Below are 26,438 nucleotides of genomic sequence, written 5' to 3'. Positions count from 1 at the left end.
CGGTATCGGTGATCGGCCCTCATGGGTGATCGGTATCGGTATCGGCAGGAAAAAACCTGATCGGCACATCTCTATTCCTTACCGATTGTATTTATTAACCATATGTGTTGTTAATTAGTTTGAGAGTTTGATTCACACACAATTAAATGTGACAGTGTTTGTTTTTACTGTCAGCTCATCATTAGCCCCTGGGGGTTGTCGACTCGGGTCCTCATGCGACACACTTGTGCTGCTGTGTTAGTGAAACATTACTAACAGCATTTTTTTGTCGCCTGAAGTGGAGTTTTCCCAGACTTATGTCAAACTTTTTAATTTTTTTTTCCTAAACTGTAAGTCAACACCACCTGTAGAGGATGCCCTGTCCAGTTAGGAGCAGACGTACATTATTAAATAGCTGCTGTTCAAACTTGTGTGGCTGCTGATGCCTCCTGCTGTGACAGCACATTGCAAATCTCCTGACTGGAGGCCTTGGAGTGTGCCTGCAACCACTGCAGGACACAGGAGGCTGCAGCACCTCCTCTGGCACAGAAAGAATGTGCTGCCCTCTGGGATTTCTGCAGCAAGGGGCTTGCAGTATTGGGGAAATTGCCAAAATTGTTAAAGTAGTCCTGTTAATTCCAGTGTCCCAGTAGAGTGGGCATTGAGAAGTTCTGCTTTTTTATATTTGTACAAAATAGGCTAAAAGCAAAATTATAGAAATCCCTGCAAGGAAGCTAGCTGATGGTCATTTAGTTTTCCGCATCTTTTCTCTAATATTTCCACCAAGACAAATTTTTTGTTCTTGTGAAGGAAAAGTTGAGTATCTTATTTTCAGCCAACTAACTGGAAATGCACAACAGGGAGTAGGAAATACTGCATTACTTTATGCTTTGTCTGGACAGAGAAACTGTTTATTCTTATGCTTTTCCTGGTATCTCATTAAAATGATTTTGAAGTTCAAGAATCTTATGATGAAAAACTGCAGCTGACTTAAAACCATGACCTGTTAAAAACCACGACCTGTTAAAACTTTTGTATAAATAGTAAATTACTTGATTTAAAATTTCTATGTCGCAAATTCAAACTAACAATAAATAAATGCTTCAGAAAATCATTCCTGTTATGATCAGTATAGTACAATATTCTGAAAATAATTGCTTCAAATTACAAATGAGGTTTAAATTTTTTTTTTTTTTTTTTTTTTTTTTTTTTTTTGCAAATCTATGATATTACAAATTTCTGCTATTTTGACACAGGTTTGTCATACTGTGACAGTTTGTTGCAAAACGAGAAAAAATGGTGAAGGAAAGACATAGACCTCCAATTTTTTCTGTTGCTTTGCAGAATAATGACTGACATCTCCATTAGGCTTTTGATTTATGGTTTGACAACTGATCCTCTTTTTGGGTCGGTTCTGTATGTTTTGTGTTTATTAATGTATATGTTGTATAACGTGTCTGAATTGTCTGAGCTAAATATGGGTGCAAATTAAACTTGGCCCCAAAGGTGAGATAGAAACTGGTTTTAGTGATTTGTAGGACATCAGTGGCACATTTAAAACATTAAAATGAGAGTTTTTCTTGTTACTTATCCAATCAACTCTGAGAGAATCCTGAACATTGAGAGCACTGCTGACTGTGTCTTGCTTGGCCCCCATTTGTTGTTCTACTTTGCAAGATCGTAATGTGACACACTGCCTTAAAAGAACAAAATCTTTTATTACTGCAAGTCAGTAAATCAAGTTTAAATCTTACACCGGTTCTTCACAGCAAAAGTCTATCTTCTGTCTATAGTTTGCAACTATAACAGACCAGAGGCATAAGGAGCAGCAAACGGCACACCTGCTCTGTCAGCACTGCCAGTCACTTGAACCGCATTCCCATGCGACTCTGGCAGCTCTTCATTCGCACCATTTAGTTTTTCTTCATCTTTTTTGTGTGGACAGATTGGTAGACGCCTACCTTTGAACTGATGCTGGAGGAATTGCTTTGAGTGCATCACTGCATCTGTCCATGTACGCTTGCTAAAATGCTACATGCTTGTATTTTTAGTTTGTGGAGGTGTTGGAATACTTGGCTTTACCCTAAATATCTCAGCAGAATAAGATAACCACATAAATGAACTGGCTCTGCTTTTTTTATTGCAGAAAATCTGCAGTTGATTATACAAACTGATTACGCTTGATGGCAAAGATCTTTGGTGGAAACATGCAAACTACCTGAGGCTCAACTTAATGCACTACATTATCATCAAAACCTTATTTCTAGTAAGATCAAATCAAATTTGCCACACACATTGATGTATTTTATCCATTTACTACTGTTCATTTTGAAATTACTTTCAGATAACAAGGCCCAAGATTCAATTGATTAGAAATTAGATTACCAAAGATAATTAAATAACATGCATATATAAATTTGAAATACAAATGTATAATTGTACACATTTTCCCCAGCAAGTATATTGCTGTGTGAACACAGAAACGTATTGCTAAATACATTGGCTGTTTATTTGAATGCTGTATCTAAGCATATGAATGGAAAGTCAAGTGGAAGGAAAAAAGGTATACAAGCACCAGCAGCACTGCAACCCAGAACATATGCAGAACTGCTACATTCTTTGTGCTTAGCCAGTACTGAACCAGATCCGACATCAGAAACTGGACCGTTGTTCCAAAGTCGTCTTCTCAGGTAAAAGTAGATTTTGAATTTCATTTGGAAATCAAAATAAATGGTTGAAATATGTCACTCTTTAGTCTTGTCACCCTGTAAAAATATCAGTCATATTTTTTTAATTCAGTTTCTGACTTTAGCTTTTCAGTGATATTTCATTTAACTGTGTGTTGCATTAAGAGCAGCTGGGATTATTGTGGATAAAAGCAGCTCCTGAACTGAAACCCGGTTGCTGAAACGCCACTGTTGTCTCCTTCTGTTTTGTTGAGTAAGGTGTCGTCCATTTGATGCCATTTTAGCCTTAAGACCTTTTGTTCTGCTGTTGATCTCCATTGTTTCACACATTGATGTGTGTTACAGTGACTGTTGCTTTAACAAAGAGCTCCATTTTTTTTCTTGCACTGCTGCTGAGTTGTAGGGTTAGTACTTTTCATCGCAGCAAAGGCTTCAAATGTAAGAATGCCAGCGGCTGCTGTGCTGAGCAAAATAGAAAAGAGATGGAAGTGGCGACTGGTGGACACTGATGGATACTGATGGCCTGGGCTGCTGTAGCCACTAGAGGCCCCCTGGCAGTGACAGTGAGCAGGTGCCTCATCACTGCCTGTCTGCATCGCTTCCTTAGATTTATTTCACTGGGTATTAGTTGCTTTCCCCTCTCCTTTTTTTTGTGTTGACTGCTAAAATTAAAAATAAAAATAACACCATGCTTGGGAAGGTTGGGAGTTTATTTCTTTGAACTAATTTTGATGTGTGGCAGGGTTGCCTTGTTTTTTCTTTTTTAATATGCTGGAAGCTTCTGCAAGTCCTGACACACCAGCAAAACAGACTGGGAGGGTAATGCCATAATCAGCCCTGAAACTTGACACTAAGCATCAACCCTGGCTCTCACCCCAACACCCTCATGGGCTGCACACCAACACAGGAACATTCTGCACACTCACACTCCTGGGAAACCTGCTGTTTCTGTGGCCACATGGTGGTGAGCTGACTTATTCACACACTTTCTCTCTCTGCTCACCTCCCCCTACGTTCCCAGATCCCTCCCTCTTAGTCTGTCTCTCTCTCTCTTGCTCTCTGAAGCAGTCTGTCGGTTTCATCCGGCCTGACCGTCCTGTCTGTCTGGAGACCTGCCAGATGAGGGCGGACGCGGGGGATAGCGAAGGGTCAGTGGTAAACAGGAAGTCATGAGGGTTTTGCTTTGGGCGGAAGGGGAGGGCTCAGAGCATGAGGGGAGGAGGAAGTCGTACTTGGAGAGAGTGTATCGGGAGCATGTGGGAACACTGTCAGCCCCAACTTTACAGTAGGTCTGAATTTAAACCAAGTCTTTCTGCTGCTTTACTTCCCTTTCTGCTCTCTTTTTCCCACCTTATGTAGAAATCAAGTGTCTTTGAATCATTTCTTTTTCAGAGTTAATCGGTTGGGGTGTGTTTGGACTGTAAATAAGTGTGGAAGCATTTCCTGCATTTGTGTGCGACTGGAATGTGATACTTGTGACATGAAGCAAGCTCCATGAACTCGAGTTAACCTCTCACTGGCAGACGCTAAAGCTGAACCACAGCAGCGCCTCTGATTATGCCACAGCTTGATTTGAACAAGACAGGAAGAGAAAAACTTGAAGAGTAGCTCTGAGCTGCGTGCAGTAGACTAAACCAGAAACACGGAGGTTTAATGACCTCTTTGTCCTTGTGTTTTTACCCGACACAGTGGGTGAAGAGTGTGAAAACGTTTCAAATACACTCTTAGATTAATTTCAGTAGACATTAAACTTGTGGTAAACTGTGGTGCTCCATGTGAACTTCTGTTCCAGTTCACGTCTTTCTGTTTTAAGTAAATGTTAAGTACATTAAACACAGAAGTAGTACGGCAACTTGCTAGTTACTGATTTGTTAGTTCAGCAAACAGGTTTTGTGTCAGTAGGAAGTCATAAGTTAGTTGCCATGGATGCATCTGTATGTGAAGGTTTTGTTTGTTGAGAGTTGTGGTTATAGTAAAATATTCAATTTTAGCTGACATGTCAAATAAATTGATCAATTTCTGCCTACTTGATTGAAGAAAGTTGCACACTCTGTCAGAAAAATATTTTTCTCAGTTGAGGTGCATCAATCAGAAAAGAGCAATAACTCAGAGTTTCATTTCTGATCCTTGGGACTGCTTGTAGCTTTTCCTTTGAGAACCAAAACGTTAGTGATGTCTGCAGTTTGTCCCAGTGAAGAGGAGGATGAAGAAGAGGAGGAAGAATCATGTGTTGGAGTTACAAACGTGCAGCTCAGAATATCCAGAAAGACTCTCATGACTTAAACTTGTCTTTGAGTCAAATTATTATTTTTCCAAGGACATATTTTTGAATTTTTACCCTCTGTGCTGCCTATGAAATGCGTGGAGATGTCAGAACCTTGTGACAGTAAACAAAAGTTTTTATCTTAAGACCAAAGTAATTGATCTTTTTCACAAGAAGGAAATGCCTGGGAGAACTTTCTGCTCCATACGTAAGTGGAACTGACATGTTGCTCTCTGCCATTAAAGTCATAACACAAAGCTGGCTTTATAGTTGGGATTATTGTTTGACCGAAAGGTGAACCCGTGTCTTTGTCTGAAGTCTTTTCAGATGTCATCTTTCCAAAAACTGTCCTGTTTTAAATGCATAAGGCTGCTGCCAACTCCATAAGTTTTCTGTGGAGATGAAGTTTACAATATGACTACTCGTAGCTTCTTTATACAAAGGTTTGAAACTTCAGAACAAGCTGTCGATTTCTGCAGCTCCTCCAGAACTCCATAGGCCGGGTTTAGGTGGACATCCATGTCTTGGTGGTTTTGGAGTTGTGCCACTTTGTTGTCATGATGCTGTTTGTTCACTGATGTTTTCTAACAGAGCAGGAGCTGGGCTTATGTCATGATTAAATTAGAGTATCAGAGTACTATCAGAGTAAAGGGGTTAGAAAGCAAACACACAATACCTTTTTTCAAATGTTACATATAATACATTTAGAAACTATGCATGTTCTCCTTCCTCTTCACAGTTAGGCATTGCTTTATGTTAGATCTGTCACATACACTCAAATACTTTGAGGGTTGTGGTTGCAATGTGATAAAATATGAAAATGTTCAGTGGTTACAAATACAGAAGCAAGGCACTGTACTGTCTGCACAACAAGTTGGCTGTATTTAAACCAACGTCGCTGTTTCAAAGATTATGCAAGATTAATGTGTTATCATGCTCATCTGGAAAGGAAAATACATGGTGGTTTCTCTATTATCTTGTCCTTTTTGAGGTGAGGACATTCATCTGAATTTGTCATACTTTTTTTAAATAAAAACAGTTTGGTGACTTTTTACATTAGTAAAACACATTGAGCATCGTTAACTTACTTAGCTGTACAGTTTAAAAGTCTTAAATTTTTTTTTAATCATTTTTTTTATTTTATAATTTTTCTGAAATTGTTTTTAGATTTTGTTTTAACCTTATTTTTGAAGACCTCAGACAACTCTTTTGCTTGATGTTCACTCTGACTTTAAAAATCATGTGCTCACCAAGCTAAATATGAGGTTTAAACAGGACTAACTTCAGAATGCTGAGTGTATGTAGGGGAGTCTTTATGAGGAGCTGCGATTTTTACTCCTTGCCAGGATGTACAAAGACAAAAGAACCCCTCACTTCATCACATCCTGAAGGCTGGAGGCTGACTAAGCAGGGAACCACCGCGTCCTGCCTGTGCACTGTTATAATTTCGCTACCGCGTTTGTTCCCTTACAAGCAGGCATTGGCCCTTTTCTCTCCTTGCACCAATTCAATAATGAAGGAGCTGTAAAGGTCTGGCAGTAAGCCCCTTACTTCCCTCGCACTTCATCCCTCACTCATGTCTCTACTTCCCTCTCTCTCTCCTCCGTCTGGCGCTCTCTAGTGCATCCTGAGGGACCTCCTCTCAGCTCCACTCTTCAGCTTGCTCCGACCTTCCCGTTAATGAATAGCATCATCCAGCCTGCCTGTTTTGCACAGTTCAGCTTTGCTTCAGTGCCTGGCGTGTGACCTGCTGTGCCATCTTTGATTCAGAGAGCAGCACATCATTACTCTCAACAACCACAGTTTTAGGAGGAGACTTAAGAGGAGGGGAAAAAAAGGCGCTTAAATTGTGCTTGTAGCCCATCATGTAAAGTCCACAAAAAACATTTGCTGGTTTGAAAATGCAAAACAAGTTTGTTTCTTACATTTGCAGTAGATGAATCATAAAACACCAGCAAAATGTTTAGTTCTTCAAAGGCTGCAAATACTTTTAAAATCGCTGTATTTATCGGAAAAAGTTAGAGATGGAGACTTGTATGTAAATACTAGTCAATGCAGCTGTAACACAGATGAAAATATCTGACACTGCTACAAATTTGTCCCAGGTTGTCTTTGGTTGAGAGAGAGTTGAATTGGTTCCTGAACCACCACAGAGTACCAAACATTATCAGAGATTTTCTTTCATGACAAAATGTTTTGGCCAAGACAGCTGATAATTGCACAGTGTGCATGGAGCTTTAGGCTATTAGAAGCTGGCCAGTTCAGGTTATTAAACCAGGTACTGCCAATTGGAGCAGGTGCCAAGTCCTGCTGCAAAGTGAAATTAGCATCTAAGGACAACTTGGGGAAGCATAATGTGCTGTAAAAGAGGATTGCGATGACTTTAGTCTTCAGAAAACAGACACACACTAGCAGATGACATGGCTTTCCAAATCAAGACTGGCTGTAGAAATCTACACTGGATCTCAAGAAAATTGGATTCTCTGCCTCCACACTCTTTGGTGGCTTTTAAAGCACTGACTGAGTCCCTGTGTTTCTTTTGAATTGACTCTGCTTCTTTGTTAAAGATGTGGTTGTCCCTGTTCCTTTTGCATTTATTTCTGTCACATTTTTTCCTTCCACTCAACTTTCCAACAATTATTTTGGACACAACACTCTACACAGTCAGCTTCTTATGACTTATCCTACTTGTATTTGTCCCATAATTGTGTGGGCCACAATAAACATTTCTGTTTAGAAATCAATTTTATTGATCACATTTGATATTCAGGCCTTTGAAAATGCAGTTGTAATTTATCTCTTTGTGTATAATGAACCTATTTGATTGCCATTATTTTAAATGAATTACTAAGATACATTTACTTTAGATGATATTGTATTTTAAAACATCTTGATATTGGCAATGTATTCAAGTTTTAACTTGACCAAATAATGATGATGATGTTGATAGTGGGAAGGGAGTTTATTTATAGTGAAACTTGCCTTTCCCGCTGTCTTTTCTAAACAGGAAGAAGATGTAAAAACAGTTTGAGAGAGGATGAAGTCCATTTTATGATGAAGTCAGGTTTTTCATTTACCAAAAGCCCTTCTTTCAGATTTAACTTTGTGCTTCTTCTTGGGTAAAACTGACAGAAAACATCAAAATTTATTGCTTGATGGCTGAACATCAGTGGGATTCAAGAGAGAATCTATATCTTAGATTCTCTCTTAAATCTAACTTATGCTCATTAGTGCACACACCCTTAAAATATCTAAAATCATGCTGAGCAGCTGCTCTCTAAGCTGACACTTGAAGAGGGAATGAAGAAGAGCAAATGCCCTAGTTAGAATAACTGCCTTCTCCTCTTAGTCATAGAGCTTGATTGATGCCAAGTCAGGCTTTGGCTGTTCTCTAATTGGTCTTGCTTCACTGTGTGGGGTCTTTATTAATCAGTTCCTTAAAAAAACTGGATTTCAGTCCATTCATTCACCTATTTTGCAGGGAGCATTTTTGAAGACTGCCATTGCAAACGGTGAGCACCAGTGATGCTGTGATGGGAACAAGTTGTAACTGTGAATATAAAAGAGCTCAAAGACTGGCTGTTATTGGTATGCTGTCCACTTTAGATTTGTACAACTCTCTCCTTTTTGTCTTTCTCATACCACATAAAAGATAATGAAAAAAGATCAATATATTTCATAAATGTTCAGAGAATTTCTCCTTAACCAGCATTTCTATACCGTTAAGTCTGGTGTTCACCTCTGTCCCATCAAAATGTTTAATATGCGTCTCTACACATAGATCTGTTTGAACTCAAAAACCTTTGTGTTGGTAAAAGATATCACTATGTGCCAATTAAATCAGACTGAGATGGAAATCAATTATCCCTAAATCAACTCTGATTGATATGAATAATCATGAAAATCAGGTTTTTAATCCTTTTCTCCCATTATTTAAAAGCATCAAAACTAAAATATTCCTAACAATCTTTGCTCTATAAACCAAATGTGTACACTTTAAAGCACTATTCTGGGATCAGTGTGCTTTGATGCGTAAATGGGGATATTCTTGTGATTCTCTTCTTTTTGTCAGATCAGAATTTAATGCCTCAATCAAAGAGCCCCTTTCTGATTTATGTGGAATATTCCTTGGGGGAGGGAGGATTCAAAATTTTCAAATTGGGGCATTTATTTCTTTATGTCTATGTACTAAGCTTGATCAAATAGATCAGAAAATCATCTTGTTCTTTTTTGTATGACAACAGGGTTAAATGTTGCATTTGTAAAAGCCTGTTGACTCAAATGAAGTGGTGTTACATTTACTGTTGTTGGACCAGTTGGTTAAGTTAACATTGTTTTTTAAGCAAGATAACAAAACAATTGTTTAGTTCAGCGTTAAAGCAGGTTAAACGGTTGCAACAGGTTCTCGTGTTAGTTTTATTCTTGTCTATTGCAAAGTTCACAGTCTGGCGATACGCTTCAGCAGCTGTAACTAAGCCATATTGTACCTTCTGAAACAAGCAAAATAGTTGTCTGGTTTGAACTTTGTTTGCTGTTCCTGTCCACCTTTTGGCCTCTGACTGTTTGACCATGCAGCTGCTCCACACAGGGTCCTGATTGTTTTGGCTTTAGACTCTACATTTAAAGCTAATTGTAAATTGGATAATATTGATGGGCACTGTGCAGGTAAGTGTGACAGAAAAGTGGTGTGAAGTTGCTCTATTTACCACATTAACAGTCATTACATTGCTCAGATCATTTCCTTCCGTTCATATCTTTGCTTTGAGTTAATTATTAAGTTTGGTTGTTGTTGCTGCCAGCAAACGTCACAACATGGCAAAAGAAAATCACAGCACAGCTGGTGGAAAGCAAATGAGAAACCTTCTCTCCCTCTTTGAACCTCCTGGCCCAGAAGTAGCAGCAGTCGCCTGTTGTGAATTGAATTTGCGTCGTGAGCTTGCTGTCGCCCTGTCGCAGCACACAGCCGGACTCCAGTAACCATGCGCTCCATTTTATACTTTCAACATCCTCCCCTCAGGGCAGCATGCTCAGCCTAGCTAGTTTTACTCTTGACCCTGAACCAACGATCATTAATGCATGGCACTGCTTTTAATTGGTTGAGGAAGCATCACTGTGCATCATGTCTCCTTTCATTTATCAGCTCTGCAGCTGCTGCCAGAGCCTCTGCTTTGGCTTGCAAGTTGGCCTTTAGCAGTTGGACTAATTAACAAGGTTATTTGTGTTTTTTGTTTTTCCTTCTGCACCTAGACACCTTAATTGTCTAATAAATAGGTCTGACTTTTGTACATTGGATAATTCTTTTCCTGAACAGTAACTATTTTATTGTGTAATAAACCCCACAGGTGAGGTATGCTCCAAGTGAACAGCACTGAAATGAAGATGTGAAAAAGGAAGCTTATGCTAAATCTAAGTGTGTGGTCAAAGTGAACAGCTTTATCAGGGAGCTGTTGATGCAAGCGATAATAAGGCTGTAGAAGAGCCTTCTGCTGTTGACTTGGAAGGCCTCAAATGTAAATAAATGACTTCTGATCAATATGTCTTTGAGACAATATTCATACCCACTCGTGAAGTAGGAAGGCTGGCACTTAGCTCATTTGTTGGCAGTGTCTGAAGGTGTTGCAACCTCCTGTAAAGAGGAAAATGTCTAAGCACTTGGTATGGCTTCTGAACCTCAGAGTTCAGGCTATGGTTGATGCTAATCAGAAAAAGATCTTCAATTATTAATAAGGTGAGTCAGAATTAAACCAAAGTAACGTCTACATATCAATTAAGAAATTGGTGATGCTTATTTGCCTTGTGTTTTGATGTTTGCGAACATCAAAACACAAGGTGTGTTCCACCTCACATATTCAAAGCATTTTGATTAAGTTTTAAACTCTTATTATCCATATTTTATATTAACGTTAATTCATACAAAAGTTAGTCTTTATTTTTGTTTAAATATCATCGACATAAGTGGCTGGGATTAAATATTTCCAGTGATTACATTCTAATATTTTAATAAAATCAGCTTACATTATAATGAACGAGTTAAATCCAGTTCAGTCTTTCACTTTCAGCCCTTCACTCCACAGGATGAGGCATCACTGACTGATTTGAGGTTTGAAAGAAACAAAATTTGAAATCTATGTAGCTGTTCCAAACTTTTCCTGATTTTGAGATGGCTTTTACTCCATTAGAGTGTAACTAATGTGAAATATTAAATTAAATGATGATGTTATCTAGACCAGATTTCTTTCTTTCTATTCTGTCCTGCTCTCGGCTCAAAAACACAGGAAACTTGGAAGTCTGTGCTGGCTAAATTAGTTTTACACTTGCACATTTCTACTTGTTTTATGCTTTTTACATAAACTGTACAGCATAATTGTTATGGAAATTGTGGAAAATCTCAGCACTGGTTTTTATGACGCGAGGCTCTTTGTTATTAAATTACCCCATTTGGTGTTGAGACGTAATTTATGTAAAAGACTCGATTCTGTAACCCATAACAATCTCAAGTTCTGGGAGAAAAAAATATTCCCAGGTTGCATTTTTGAAAAGCTCCTTTTAATAAGTCTGTTCTGGCTTTAGACTAAATGATAAACTAATAAAAATGCGGCATATTATACATAATCGGGTTTAAATAGTAAAGGTCACACACACAAAGCAGTCAGATTTGGTCTTGAGTTAATTTAATGGCTTAAGTCACCCTCAGGAGGGTCATCCAGCTCTACGAGCAGCAATATCTGCCCTAAATAATGCGTTTTGTTTTTTTTCCCCTTACTACTGTGAAAGCAGTAATCTGAAGGAGCCATTTACCAGATCAAACATCCACCATTGGCTGCCGTCCATGATGGATCAAACGGCTTGTTCCCATTCAGCTAACCGTTGATGGTGCCCTGAATAACACTGGGTAACATCATATTCCTCTGCTGGATCATTTCTGTGCATGCCCCGAAGCGCGGGTATGAACTTGCCATCTTGTCGGCTCCAGTCAGCACACTGCTCGCTTTCTGCTCTCATTTCCATAATGGTTAGTTAGTTATAGACCCCTCTTCCCTGGGACAGAGGACCGCCTCACTAATACAGGCTGTTTGATGGTAATGGTGTTTAGAGACGGACACCTGTGTATTTGCAGCAGCTCTACCTCTCTGGGCGGGAAGGACATTTTTTTTTTTTTCGTTTATAACCCACTTCCTTTCACCGGCGTTGCCTCTCCACTCCCCTTCTTCCTCCTCCCCTCCTCTTCCTCTCCACTCTGTCATCTGTCCTAAAAGGAAGCCCCTCCCTTCCAGAAAACGCTGCCTGCCTCGTTTGCATATTAACTGTCTAGTTGCCAGGGAGCTGTGGCTTCATGCCATTTGACCGTTAAAGCCTGTGAATGTTGTTAACCGTTACTCCATTTTCCAGATTTATTCTTCTTTTGGTAAAATCAGAAAGTATATATTGATATTTTCTAAATGAATAAAATCGGCTTTTCCGTTCAGAAGGTTTTTCACCTCCTGCTCAGAGTCAGTTTCTTTGCTCGTCAGCTGTGTCAGGAGGGAGAAACCACCGTGGGGTTTTTTGAGCATGTTTATATATTTGGACACGGGGATTTGTGAAGGGACCTTTTATTGTTTGCATTTTACTGGCCATGTGTGCGTTTTCAACTCATCCCCAGGTACTGTACCCTGGTGGGCGTTATCTAACAGTTTGTTTAGCTGGGAGGGAGGGGTTGTCCCGCTCAGCTTCCCAGCAAGCAGGCGGTCCGCTTTAAAGTCCAAACTTCAAGGCTGTGCTTTGGCAGGTTGATCCCAAGCCTGCTGCTGCCGGTGCCGCTGAAACTTGGAAAGAGTAGCCGTTACTTTGCGCTCCAGGAAGCCGTCTCTGTCTCTGTTGGAGACACAGAGCAGAGAGATGTAAAACAACACAAACCAGAGAGAGGTACTGCGAGAGCCTCTACAACCACTCTTCTACCTACGTGACCTCGTCCCCACGTGAATACTTGTGTAATTTCAGAGCTAGTCCACACCGTCCTGGTTGTTTAGAACCTAAAGCCATATTGTGTTATTGCCCACATATGGTCACCCACATATTTCACACTGCATCTGAGCAAACTCACAAGTATTAGAGTGATACTGGGGGTTGAAATAGAGCCATATTGGTGGAGATTACATAAGACGGCATAGTACATAGCATGCATAGCCTGTAAAGTTTGTGACTGGCAGTCAGGGTGCTCATATTTATCGAAATTCTCTGATTTCCTTCTGTTATTTTGCTCTTCAATTAATCTTTTTGAATCAGTTGCCCTTTAGTCAGTCTGACTGGCACAGAGATGAGTAACCAGGTGCTGTGTGTAAGAGAGGGATGGTTTGAGTCATGTTGTAAGCAGTCATTCCACATCAAATCTGAATTTTGCATGCATAAATGCATGATTGTGACTGTCTTGCATTCATTTTTACATCCAACAGCTAAGAGATTTTTCAGACATGTTGTCTGAGTGAACCACGTCCTAGAATGGCAAACATGGGACACAATGTTTAAAGTTGTTTCTCTGAAAATGTATCAGCTCTTCTGAGTAAAGTTCCCTACGCCTGCTGTCATGTTGTGCATCCCCAGTGTCATTTTGAGGGTATTTTGTTTTGAAAGTTGCACCAGGTTTGCATTGCAACTCTTAATTTTATTCATTTTCAGTCAGTTTATATCAACCGTTGTGTCCTAAGGTGTTTTTAAATGTATTTTATTGTTTTTACACAGAGTTCCTGACAGTGACTTCAATGTAGCAATAGAGTTGTAAGTTTATCATTTTAGAAAATATTGGCCCATATTATTGATCAATGCAGAGATAGATAAACCAGTTGCTACGAATATGTTTTTCGCACTTCTCTTACGTGTCTTAGATGTTCTCTGTCACGAATAACATTTAACATACTGCAGGTAGACTGTTAAATAGGCAGATAATCATATTGCCAGGCAATAAAACACATCAAATATGTGACCAACAAGTATTGCATTATTAATAGTTATTATTAAATAATAATAATTTTGCACACATTGTTCTTATGATGACAGTATCTATCAATCAGACTGTATTGTACAGAACAATGTTCATAGTTTGTATTTGCAGGGCAAGCCTAAATAGCATTATTTCAAATCAATTTGTATTTGCTCGACCTTAACTCAATAAAAAATGAGGTGCAGTAAGAAAGAAAAAAAAAACAAATTATGTTGTACTTGTTGGTAATTTACTGTTAAATGCAAAGTTTATTTGAAAATGACTACACTTTAAAAAACATTGTAAACAAAAAAATTTAAATTTCAAGTTTAGTACTTTCAATTTCTTGACGGTACCCAACTTGGGACTTGTCTTGATTTGAATGGATTTACTCATATTTGTGACCTTATTCCCATCTCTGATAATTTTAATACCATTTTAGCATTGTTGAAAACATAGTTTGTAATTTGCAAGAAAATGGGATTTGGGGGATTGAATCGTCCCCCAAATATGACACAAGTCATTCATTGTTTCACTCTCGTAGCCCATTGTGTCATGAAATGGATGCACCTCTAGTTATATGCATTAGTGACTGAGGACTGACCTAGTAGTGCTGAGTGCTGTACCTGGCTTCAGGCCAGTCGCGTGTCTGAAAAATTCCCAGTACCATGTGTGAGCTGGTGCACATGGCCGCTGGATTGTGGTGTCAGGACTTAAAGGTGTTCTCATTCTCTCAGATTTTATTCTGGCATTCAGCTTTGATCAGGATATGCCTGTTTAGTACTTTACTTACCTTCCTGTCTTCATGCTCTTCCTTGTCACTGTTGCATAATGACCCAACTTTGACCTTGTCTAAGTGCTGGTGTTGATTTGAAATCAATTTTGGCATTTGGGAACTGGTTTATCTGCGTGTTTTGGCGATCTGTAAATAAATCAGCGCATCTTACATAGAAGCCGATGCAAGGACTCAAAAAAAAAAGGAAGCACTCATTCTGCAAATCTACAACGTGGGAGAAATCCAGTACTTTGGGGGTTAAGTTGAGAAAGTTAATGTAATAACTGCTAGCACCATCTGCTGGCCTACTTCCTCACAAAGAGAGAGAGAGAGAGAGAGAGAGAGAGAGAGGGGTGAGTGAGCGAGAGAAAAACGAGTCTGGGTTTTAACGACATCTCTAATATTCATGCTGATGCATTTTGCTTCTTTGTGCTTTCATTTTCCACTGCTCCGGCTGCCTGAGTCGCAAGCTCGCCACACACACGCCAGCCAGGCGGACAGAAGGGAAACAAGCAAGGACCGGGAAAGGGATAAGTATAGGGAGGGGAAAGAGAGGGGAAAACCAACAAAACCAAACAACCGAGAAAGGTCAAACAAAGCCTTTTCTGTAAGCAACAAGAGGAGAAACCTACCTTTATCTGTCTGCTGAAGAAGACGAGGAGAGACGTAAAAAGGGAGACGACAGAGCAGAAACGGCGAAAAGAAGGAGAATTAAGAGGACCAGAGAGGCACCGAGAGCACACTCACGAGAGGCAGGAGGAAAAGGGGACTCAATGTGGGGGGGAGGAGAGAGGAGACAGGGTAAGGCAACTCTGACACACACGCGCAGAGAGAGAGAGTAAGGCTGAAGCCGGACGACGGCGAAGCGGCACGCAGCAGCAGAATGAGAGCTTCCTGGACTGCCACGCACCTCCTCTACCGCCAACAGCGCTGCTCCCTCATCACCCTGTGAAGAGACGAAAGAGGGAGGAAGAGAGAAAGAGAGAGAGAGAGCTCCCCATGCGCTCCTCTTGAGCCCTGCCCGCTGGGGGAGGAGGCGACGGAACGGTTCCAGCACCGCTCTCACTCTCGCCCGAGGAGACGAGCTGACCGGGAAAGGAGGAGGAGGAGGGAGGAGGGGAGGAAAACCAGGAACGAGCAAGTGAGGGAGGGGAGGGGGGGGAACACCAGCTCAAGGAAAAGTGACAGAAACCGGACTGTGGAAAAAAAAAAAGAAGAGAGAGGAGTGTTTGGAAGAGAAGGAGTGAGTGAGCAACAGAGAGCAGGAACACGGTGAAAGGGCAAGGCTTTTGTTAGCCGGTTGGAGAGGGGGAGCAAAGAGGAAGGAAAAAAAACTCACCATGTCTACAGTGAAGAGGCCAAGAGGAAGGGTAAGTGAGCTGCTCTCAGAGCTGGGAGGGAGGAGGAACGAGGGTGGGGGGGTGAGAGGAGGAGGAGGAGGAGGGGCCGGCAGCAACTGAACAACCTCCTCTGCTACTGGCTCATGCTGCACTGCCGCCATCTTGAACTCATTGCTGATTTTTTTATTTTTTTTCCCCTATGCTCCTCTTTACTCTCATTCTTTCTACTGTGTGTGGCATAATGAAGACGCGGCGGATTCATCTAATTTACCCCCGCCCCTCTCGGCCTTTCATGTCACACATCACTTTGTCATTCTCCTGTTGATCTGCGCCTACAGCTGTCCTGCTCTGTAGTTTCAGTGCACCGTGTGGTGTGTGTTTGCCCTCCACGAGTTGAGCCCGTCAGTCACCAGAGAGCCCGCTCCATGTGGAAATGAGGGGTGGGCATGGAGGGAAAGGTGTCCAACCTAAATGGAGCTTACTCCACCTTTTCGTGGGCTCTGTCGGACCCCGCCGTTTTTCACGGGACTGCGTGCTGTGAGAGAGATTGAAATCACTGCAGTGCTGGCAGGCTGTAATTTCAGTTATTTATAGATGTATTACACAGCTGCAGCGCTCTCAGTTTTGGTGCATTTTATCTTTTCTCTCTCCATCTCTTTAGCTTCGCTGATGGAAGCCTGTTTTTGTATTTTTTTTGTCGCCCTTCTCTTCATGTGTGTTCATGTTTTTTTTTTCTTGTGCATTACTTTCAACTCCTCCCTCTGTTTTTTTAACCATTAACTTGAATGGGAACATTCCAGCTTGATCCCAGCACATTTCTTCCTAATAACCTCAGCAGAGAAGCACACGTGAAAATCATAATGCAGCTCTTGTATGTGTTTTTTTTCCTCCCCTCCTCTACTTTCTTCCAGAGGAATTGTTAATCATTCATTCCCTCCCCCCACTTTGGTATTGAGGTTTAAGCTAATTCTCTTTTATTTTGCTAGCAGTGTGGAGAGGGGGAGAAAAAAAAGCAACTAGGCGCGCCTGGGCCATGTAGCCATACGCAACACATTTTTAGATTAGGTCATCCATTTATGGGTTCTCTTTTTCGCTGTGCTGACACCCCACAAAGGGGCATAACTGCAGTAACTGCATCCATTATTCACATATTATCATGTATCACGGAGGCTGGATTATTTATGTCTGCAAGGCACAGTGTAACCTGCTACAACGAGCATGTGACCAAGTCAAAGAATAACATTTACATCAGATTTTTCATGTCAACTGGTGTCCACCTGATCTGAACAGATTCTCCACAGGATCGCTGATCTTTCCCCCCTGCTGCATTTCCACTAGTTTGAGTTAGATGGGGTTTGTGAGAGTTGAAGTGAGTAACAGGCAGAGTGAGACCGGTCCACCCCCCACCTACAGCATCAGAGAAAGAGGCTCTGCTGTCTGACACAGCCTACAATAGGTCTCTGCTTTCTTAATAAGACTCATCATATTCTCATACCTAGTTATGCTATCATACCATATTTGGTGACAAACTAACTCCACAATATGTACCTTTTTTGTAAAGAAATAAACAAAAACACAAACAAACCATTTCATTTGCTTGAAGTGTGTAGGACTGAGTCCAATTTCCTGGTCTTCCTCATAAACCCCTGGGATTTTGAGTCTCCTCTTGGCCCTTAAGTCATGATGTGTGATTGTTAAAACATCTTACTGCAATATATAAAGAAATGTAACTGTTTACCGTGAATGTACTCATATAAAGGGTGGAAGATTAGCGCTGCCGACTGCTCTGAGTTAAGTTTCCCTTTGGAATCAACTTTTTATACCCTCAAGGGCAATTATCTTCCCTTTCTCATACCCACATTCAAACCTTTTCATATCTATATACTGGTTCAGTTCTCATGGTCGCTAAGTATTTTTAGATAAACTAGAGAGATGAATGGCTTTAAAAATAAAGTTATATAAAAAAAACCGTAGTAACTATTTGATAAATATTTCATGTGCTTTTACTCTTTGAAGTTCATATCCCAGTTTGGGCCAGCTGACTGAGAGACTACTTCTGTTCAAATGGCAATGAAAATTTTCCTGGTAAAGAGGTATTTCTTGGTATTAAATGATCACTCTTCCTTAAATTAAACATGATGAAATTATAGAAAAAGATTTTAGATCTTTGAAAGATAAAAACTATCCGAAGAATTAGATTTAATTGAACCAAAAATACAAATGTACGAAATGGCCAAGAGACCAAATGAGCATAAAACAAAACATTTCCTGATTGCTCTTGTCCAGGTCTCTTTGAAAATTACTGTTCACTGTTATTTTCATCTCTTGACTCCTTGAAACATTTGGCAGGATGGGGTAACTCGGATGTAACGCTGCAATACCGTTGCCAACCATTTGGTTGTAGAAATTAAACGTTCTCTGGTTCAAATCTGGAATTACAAAACAATCTGTAACAATGTAATGTTAAATGAAATTTCTTAAACTTATTGAAGAAAATTAACAATAATGGTAAACATAAAAGATAAAAATACATCAAACTAGGTTGATGGTGTCCAAATTCAGTCAATAAGGGCCTGGTGTCCTGCCTGTTTTTAGATGCATCTCTGCTCCAACTTGGCTGATTCAAATAGCAGAATGACCTTCACAGCATGTCTTATAATTCCCAAGAGACCTTGTATCGATCCTGTTATATAATTAAGTTGAACCAGGACAGCATTTAAAAAAAAATCACACTGAACTGGACACTGTTCACCAGAAAAACCTTTGTTGGGCCTGATTGGCCTACCAGAAACCGTTCTCCTCGATTATTAAAAACGGTTATAATACTGTTATTATCATTACTATTACCATTTTTAACTTTTTCTGTTTTAGGGCCTTTGGTGCCATCTCTGGAATTACATTTTGTATGAAACCATGGCCAGGTTGGAAACCACTATAGGGTCGATTTGTACCTGCTTTGAAAAAACACAATTAAAAGTAATTTTGTACAATTTGCTACTAATTTGCTGTGAGGAAATAAACAAGTTTGGTCAGCAGAAAGTCACCTAAAGGTAATTTGATGTTATTCAGAGGTCCTGGTGCAGTGGTATCTCTAATATTGGTTTGGATAATCAAGAAAGTGCTATTTATATCATGTGTGTCTTATTTATGAAATGTGATTGAGAAAGGTATGACACTTTTGAATAATAAACTTCTACTACTGTTCTTCTCTCCCCTTAGCCTCGAAAAAACCCCAATGGTCCCAGTAGCCAGGTGCGGGTCCTCAGTCCCCCTGTGAAGAGCAGCTCTTCCTCCTCCTCGTCCTCTTCTTCTTCGTCTTCATCCTCATCCAGCTCCTCATCGGAGAAGAGGGTGCCACGGAGGACACACCATCAGATGGAGTCAAATCTGCATGAGAAGCAGGAGAAGGCCAATAGGATAATATCAGAAGCTATCGCCAAGGCCCGACAGCGAGGAGAGAAGAACATCCCACGAGTTATGAGCCCGGAGAGCTTCCCCAGCTCTTCTTCTCAGTACAAGAGCCACCGTGAGCGCGAGCACAAGGGAAACGGGAAGACCCGGAGCAAAGAGAAATCCTCCAGGAAGGCCTGCATTGTACCCTCCTCAAAGTCCAAGCAAAAGACTAAGATCGGGTATGTAAATGGCCTTCGTTCTTTTATTAAACCGCCAAAACGCACAACTTATGAAAGAATAATACACTAAGTAGACCTTTGATCATTATTCTGTTAATTCCTGCCTGAATCGCCGCAGCAGTACATGAGCTCAAATTAGCATGTGACACATGCCTCTGGTTGGCTGCTTGCTGCTGTGCTCCAGCATGCCAGTATAGAGCTGCAATCATTCTATGTTTGTAATAATAATAAATCATTTATTGCCATCATTTGCTCCATTGATGAATTATTTATTACACAGTACAGCACAGAGTTGACAAGGATAGTTATATGATGGTAAGGAGAAATGTTGCTTTTAAATCCAATGGACACAAATATTCTGCCAGGTAGCAGCAATGTATTTCGTCTTTGTACGGTTTCTTCCTTTGGCTACCAAGATGGGAGCTCAAAGTTCAACCTTTACTACATGCCATAACCATAAACCAGGCTTAATCGTGAGCACAGACATGGGAGGAGCAAACAAAGGCTGCATTTACATGTGAGATACTGCTGCTTCAGACGTTTAGGGAAGAAGTCCTGATGTATAGATATCGTAATTCACCTACCATCCCCCATTGCTTAACTGGTATATGCAAGTGTGCAGCTGTAAGCCACACCCCACACAAGCTATTAAAATATCAGTTGGTGCAGATGTGAATGCAGAGGCATGAAGACAAAGAAGCAGCCTAATGTTTAAATGCAGTCATTTCAGACTGAGCTGAATCTGGGGTGAAGGGAGCAGTAATTTTTTAGAGCACTGAAATGAGCAATATTTTTTATTTTTTTACCTGTTGTGGCAGATTGACAGCGGTCAACAGTTCACCTGGCAGCTGGGTTGGTTAATAATTAGATGAGCGTGGCAGAGGAGGAGAGGTGTTGAACATGATAGATCTCACTTGTTGTGTGTGTGTGCATGTGATGATAAAGAGAGACCGATTTCAGATCACTGAGTTTTGTAAAGCTAATTCTGATGTTTCTATAAGCAATAAAAAATAACAAAATGAAAAATGGTTATCTACATAAATTGCCACAATTAGTTGGAATTATGATTATAACGCTGTGTCTCTGTGGATTATTAAAAATATAGTTCAAGTGAGCTGCATCACAAGATTTTACATTTTTGTTTCTGAAGATCCATTTTCCTAAATAATTGTCTAATTTACTATCTAAGGGTGGGGGGGGGGAAATTAGTTTGAGTTTGGTTACTAAGTTAATAATTCATCCATTCACTGTAATATTTCTAAAGAAAATTAAATTGTAAAGAGAATCAATGAAACCAATTTTCTTGGATACATTTAGCTTCCGGTTGTTTGCTGAAGTCCTTTTCAAAAGTAGCAGTCTAAAATGAACATGTGAAACACCACCGTAAAAGGTTTTCATAGAAGTTACCTAAGCCGTTTCTGCTTCCTTTAAATTCACTTTTCACTTTATTATTGCTACCTAAGATGGCCAAGTTTGTCTTTTTCACTCTTCTGGAGTATATGCTGATCAAAAGAAAGATCAATATTTTTCTGAGGTTATCCCCATTCTTGTCCAGAATACGCTCAAATGAAATCAGTCACTGGCATTCTTCTTGGTGCACCTCCAGAGCAAACATAAAAATAGAGCTGCGAGAGCTGAAACTTTGAGTAGATTGTGTCATCAGTCATGTTGATGCAATCGTTGTTTAGAGTTCAAATCAGCTCCAGTGTTGCAGCTGCTGAACAGAAAGACGGTTCATCATCCTATAGAAAGTGCAGTTTTTCTCATTATTTTAAGGACCTTTTAGTTTTGATTCAGAGAACAGAATGCTTTATTCTTGCTACTGAGTGCACGTGTGTTTTCATATCTCCTAAATACCTTGATAAACCAGTATGAAGCCTAATATTTCACTTTAGATTTGGGCTGCACAATACATCGTAAAGTTTTTATTGCATAATGCTTTGCAGTGAACTGCTTGGACAGCAGTAGATATTGGCTAAATACATCGTTAGTCTGCTAGTTATATATTTGGTATTGCTTGTTCTTTAATGCAGCAGTCATTAAGAAAGTTGTTTCAAATGTTTAGTTGTTTCAACACCAAAAGGAAATGGATGCAAGATTTTCAATAAAGTTTTGTCAAAACGGAAATTATGCATTTTTTTTTCTAATAGTTGCGTATTTACCAATTATCTGAGAATCTAAAGCAGAAAAAAACAAACACAGTTTAAGTATTTGTTTACTTCCACTCGTCACATCGTTATGGTAACAACCACCAACATGATCACATATCGCATTTCCCTAATTTTTTGCAGCCTCTTTAGGCGTTCCAATATGTGTTCAATTAATACATGCATGTTAGTAAGATTATACCCAGGTCAACAATCTTTATTAAAATCCTGCACTTGGTAACTTTAAAACTTATTTTAGGTAATTATTTTGTATTTGAGAGCTTAGTCACTGCACAGGAAACAGACTTTCAGTTTGGGGTATTTAATATAAACACGAGATGCAATATGTGATTTAAGCTCTTCACACTCTTGTACATTCCTTAAAAATAGTTTTAAAAGGTTAGTATTGAATTTAGTAAAATTTCGGACTCTACATGAGTGTTTCAAACCAATTCTTGCTGGAATATTCATGGACTGTCCCTGTATTAGCTGAGCATCCAACTAGGAGAGACGTTTCTGACATTTCTTTGGCACATGATTTGTTGATTTTCTTACTGCCTTCTTTTGTGTTTTTTGTTGTTTTGTTTTTTTTAACATGACAGTGACGTTTAACTGTCTGTGTATTACTAGAGGCTTGTGGGAGTGCGTGACTGCTTCATGTGAGGTGTGAAGATTCATAGCCTGGAAGATTTCATCCTTGTAGATCTTTTGCTTTTCTAGTAATCAGAAAAAGGATACTTCATGGCTTATATTAGAGGAAAGATGTTAATTAGTTTTAAGTTCTCTATGAAGAACACAAGTTTAACTTTAAAAAAATATTTAATATGAAACACGAAAAAAATGTCTGAAGTTAGAAGCAAACATTTCTTAATTTGCAGCAAGAAAGATTCAGTTTCATTCAGGTGGGCTACATGTTCCTACCATGAAAGGTAAAAACAAGAACAATCACAGTTTTATGACGCTGCAAAGCAAACATTGAAACATCAATGCAAACACCACCACATTTGTCTTAATACCACATAATTATTCTTTTCATGATTCAAATTTCAACACTGGCTTTTAGGATTAAGTCATAAGAAAACAGTGAAGTTTCGACTCGATGACTTTAACTAAAGTATATTTGTTAAAAGGGGTGTGTGACTACCTGGAGACTTTAGAATGACAGGAGGAAAATTTCTTGCCCAGCAGAACATTCCAACCGTAACACAACACCCCTTGGGTGTATCTTTTGTTGCAACGGTGTTAGCATAGCATCTGCTGCAATAAATTTTTAAAGTTGGCCTTTGCATTGCGTTATAAACTCTAATGTCTGTTCTCTGTATACACAATGCATTAGATATAATTACTTCATAGCCATGGGGATGGTACAATGTTTCAAAATCTCTTTTGGACTTTGCCTCTTTGCAACTGGGCCTGCATCATCTGTATGGGTCATTTTCTCACTTGGACATTGAGAGTTGATGAAGCAAGGTTGTACTTTTGTTCCCTACCATTTATGTTTGTCATAGTTTTCTGATGCAAAAGGCATTTGTATGTGTGTGAATCACTACCATTCTGCATGTCAATACCTAATCCGGAAGAGGGTTTTAATGCATATTTGATGCCAAAGCAAGACATGGTGAACAATTTATTCAGTGTAAAATCTGGTTCATAACCATTTACCAGTAGGATCTCCCCATAAAATATTTTTCCTAGGAGCAGAGGTACTAACCTACTTCTAGAGTTTATCACTTTAACCTCTGTCTGAGGGAATGTGCTAGACAGGAACCGGAAAACCTGAGGTGTGTGTGTGTTGTGTTCACTGTGTGCTCAGACTTCCATTGCATCATCTGACAGTTGTTTAAGCAGGGAATGGAGCCTGAGATAAGACTATTACCCTAATTGTCTGTGTGCTCAACTGTCTTTTTCTCTGAGACCACCATACAGTTTGCTTTGTTTCCACTGGAATTTATTTTTTAATTTCCCGCAAGTGTCTTCTGATTGTTTAGCTTGTTTGCTCCACCAAGGCTTCAGAAAGGAGAAAAAATAATTTGTATCATCATGGAAAATCTGCCTGACTGATAACTAAAGTAAATAGAAGAAGCAGATTAGAAGAATGTACCAACAAACTGTTATAACTATGTTAAAATGATGAATATAAGTCATTTTTATATTTATACTCTGACAATGTAAATGTATTTGGGCATTGTTAAAGTCCACTAATATGGAGGTTCTTGACACATCAAGCGGCACGTTACTTTACTGTGATGTTGCTTTCAGCTTTAATAAGAGATGCTGACTTATTGAGAGTCCTAATCAGTCCAAATATTTTACCAGGAAGTCACAAGGAAGAAACTGCATCAGAATACTTTTGGAGAAACCTAAATACTCAAACTCTGATGCAGATTTGTGGGTTTTTTTTTTTTTTTTTGGCATTTATGCAAATCTTGCTATGTATCTCACAAGATCTTTCTCTGAACAGTGTCGGTGATCTGGCAAAAATCAGTAAATCAGAATTTACTCACTTTTAAACAGAAAATATGACATCGTTATCATCTATGTGATTAACACAGTTATCCTTACTAGCATTACTAAGATCATTCTGAGTGATTATGTAAGAAATATAGAGCTTATCTTAGTTCTGAGTTTCTCAGAAGGCTGCATACATTTTTACATTCAGCTTTTTAATGGCGGATGCTAAAATCTCAGATAAAACAACAATTTTCATTCAGTTTTACTGTTTCATACTGAAAGTCTTGGTCTCTCTTGCCCTCTCCCTGCCTCCATGAGCAGCCGAAGACATGTCTAAGGATGTTTCAAACAAAATGCTCTTAACTTTTAAATTGCATGTCTTTGCTTCTGCTTTCTTTTTTTAAGCATCTTACTCAAACCAAAAAGAGCAAACGTAGCATTGTCTTCATTCAGCAAAAGCTTCCAAACCGAAGAGCCACCACAACTTGATGTTTGTGTTTCGTTCTTTCACTGATTAGCAAAAAAACAATTGGATTTTTGAGTTTCTAAATAGTCACCAATGAGGCTGAAATTTCCTGATTCTGGCTAACCTCTAATTTCGTTGTTTTATAGTAAAAAGCAATAAAACGCTCTCCATTTGAATTGCTGTTTTCCTTGGTGCCAAACAGCACTTTTTGTTTGTTTGATAGCCTCACTGCTGGTAACTCTGCATGTCAAGTTGTGCAATAAACCATTCAGATTGACTATTATTGCTAACAGATCAACACTGTCTTTAGTCTAAATAAACAGACAAGAACGGACTGATGTAAAAGTAACCCCATTGTGAAGGTTTTATTGTAACTATTAAGTTCTTTTGATCTGGTAGTCGCCTGATTGCCCCACATTGAGTAGCACCTAGCTTTACTCTTCAGCTTCAGAAGACTAAAGACACTGGGCTCAGAAACACCTATCAAAAATGTTGAGAACGCCTTCAGAGAACCACAATTCAAAACGTTTTAACAAACCCTTCAAGATGTAATGCATGTGTGTAGGTGTAATTTCTGTGTCGTGCATTAAAAGCCAGTTATCTATGCAGTCGCTGTCGTATAGCAAATTATATCAGGTGTGAAGCACTTTCCAGATCTGACTTGCGTTGAGCTTTGGCAGCAGTTTGAAATTGGAGCTAAACTGTATCTCACTCACTTCTCCAGTTCTGGCTAAGTTTAATTAGTCTTTCATGTCACATAAGTGCTTTTCACAAAGATTGTTTTCACTGGAAGGTGAGATTGTTTAGATCGTATAGCTATAAACTATCTTAGTTATTTGGACATGTGATATTACAACTTACAATTCCTGTTTCCAACGACTGAAACCAGAGCATAAATAATGTCGAATATCATTGTCGGTTTGTTTTTCCTAAAAGAACAAACTGACAAGTATTACAAAAATACTACTAAATTATACATGTAATTTGTGTATTTTATTGTGGTAAAGTTTATGAGCTAAAAATATGAAGCATCATAATCTATCCTTGGGAATCTTTTTTTTTTTTTTCTTTTATGGGTCAGGCTCGACCGATCACCAGTCTCTGCGGGCTGAAATTAGCTTTCCCAGGCAGCCTACCTGCTGAAAAGTACCCTCATAATCATCCGATGAAAGCACCGTGCCGCTCATCTCCTTTTTGTTTCTCCCTCCCCCCTATCCTCTTCAGGTTTTCTTTTTTCCCCTCCATAATATAAATTTAGTTCTTCCAGCTTGCTCAAAGCAGTGCACCCAGTTTGTTTCCTGTGAGCAGGCATGTTCCTGATATGCTTACATTACAAAGCAGCAGGGTAGCAGGAAAATATCAAACAAAATGGAGCTTGTGAGATCAATTACATGATAGAAAATGGAGGTTTAAGTCTAGTGTATATGCGGCAGAGTATGGCTGTTCATATTTCAGAGCTTGCGTCCTAGGTGTTTAATCTCTTCTCCCCTCAATTTTTTTTTTTATTACGAAAGGCTAAAGCTGTTTTTTAATTGTTTTTTCCCTAGTTAATCCCCTGCAGGGTGCACATGTGTTCACGTGTACTGGTGTGTGGTTTATTTGAACATGTTTGTGGCTCTTGGTTTTGTGTGTGTGTGTGTGTGTGTGTGAGGAAGTGAGACCAGGAGAACTGCCTATTTTTTTTTTTATGCATTTGCTGAAAAAAAGCTGAGTTCTTGTGTGGCCATGTGCACTGTGCTGAT

General features: G+C 39.4%; 1 protein-coding gene and 1 long non-coding RNA gene across 9 annotated transcripts in view; one reads left to right on the top strand and one right to left on the bottom strand.

Moving 5' to 3' along the window:
• The window catches only part of chd9 (chromodomain helicase DNA binding protein 9), an 86,842-nt gene that overhangs the window by 18,287 nt on the left and 42,117 nt on the right, over positions 1–26,438 (top strand). For 6 of the 8 annotated variants that reach the window (XM_015031917.1, XM_015031919.1, XM_015031918.1 and 3 more), the window contains exon 3: positions 19,220–19,632. In XM_015031917.1, the coding sequence (XP_014887403.1) occupies positions 19,220–19,632 (413 nt within the window). Of the gene's footprint in view, positions 1–3,861; positions 3,952–15,846; positions 16,031–19,219; positions 19,633–26,438 lie in introns of those variants that run through there. The other 2 variants (XM_015031921.1, XM_015031920.1) reach the window with 2 other exon arrangements.
• Positions 11,581–15,699, bottom strand: LOC106947114 (uncharacterized). Its single transcript, XR_001424907.1, has 2 exons — positions 15,293–15,699; positions 11,581–12,783 (listed from the first exon to the last, which is right to left on the bottom strand). It is a non-coding gene; the product is annotated as an uncharacterized LOC106947114 (long non-coding RNA).

Source organism: Poecilia latipinna, unplaced genomic scaffold, assembly GCF_001443285.1.
Source record: "Poecilia latipinna isolate Pla-1442-1.1 unplaced genomic scaffold, P_latipinna-1.0 Scaffold223, whole genome shotgun sequence".
Taxonomy (NCBI): Eukaryota; Metazoa; Chordata; class Actinopteri; order Cyprinodontiformes; family Poeciliidae; genus Poecilia; species Poecilia latipinna.
This window is presented reverse-complemented; position numbering and strand designations above follow the sequence as displayed.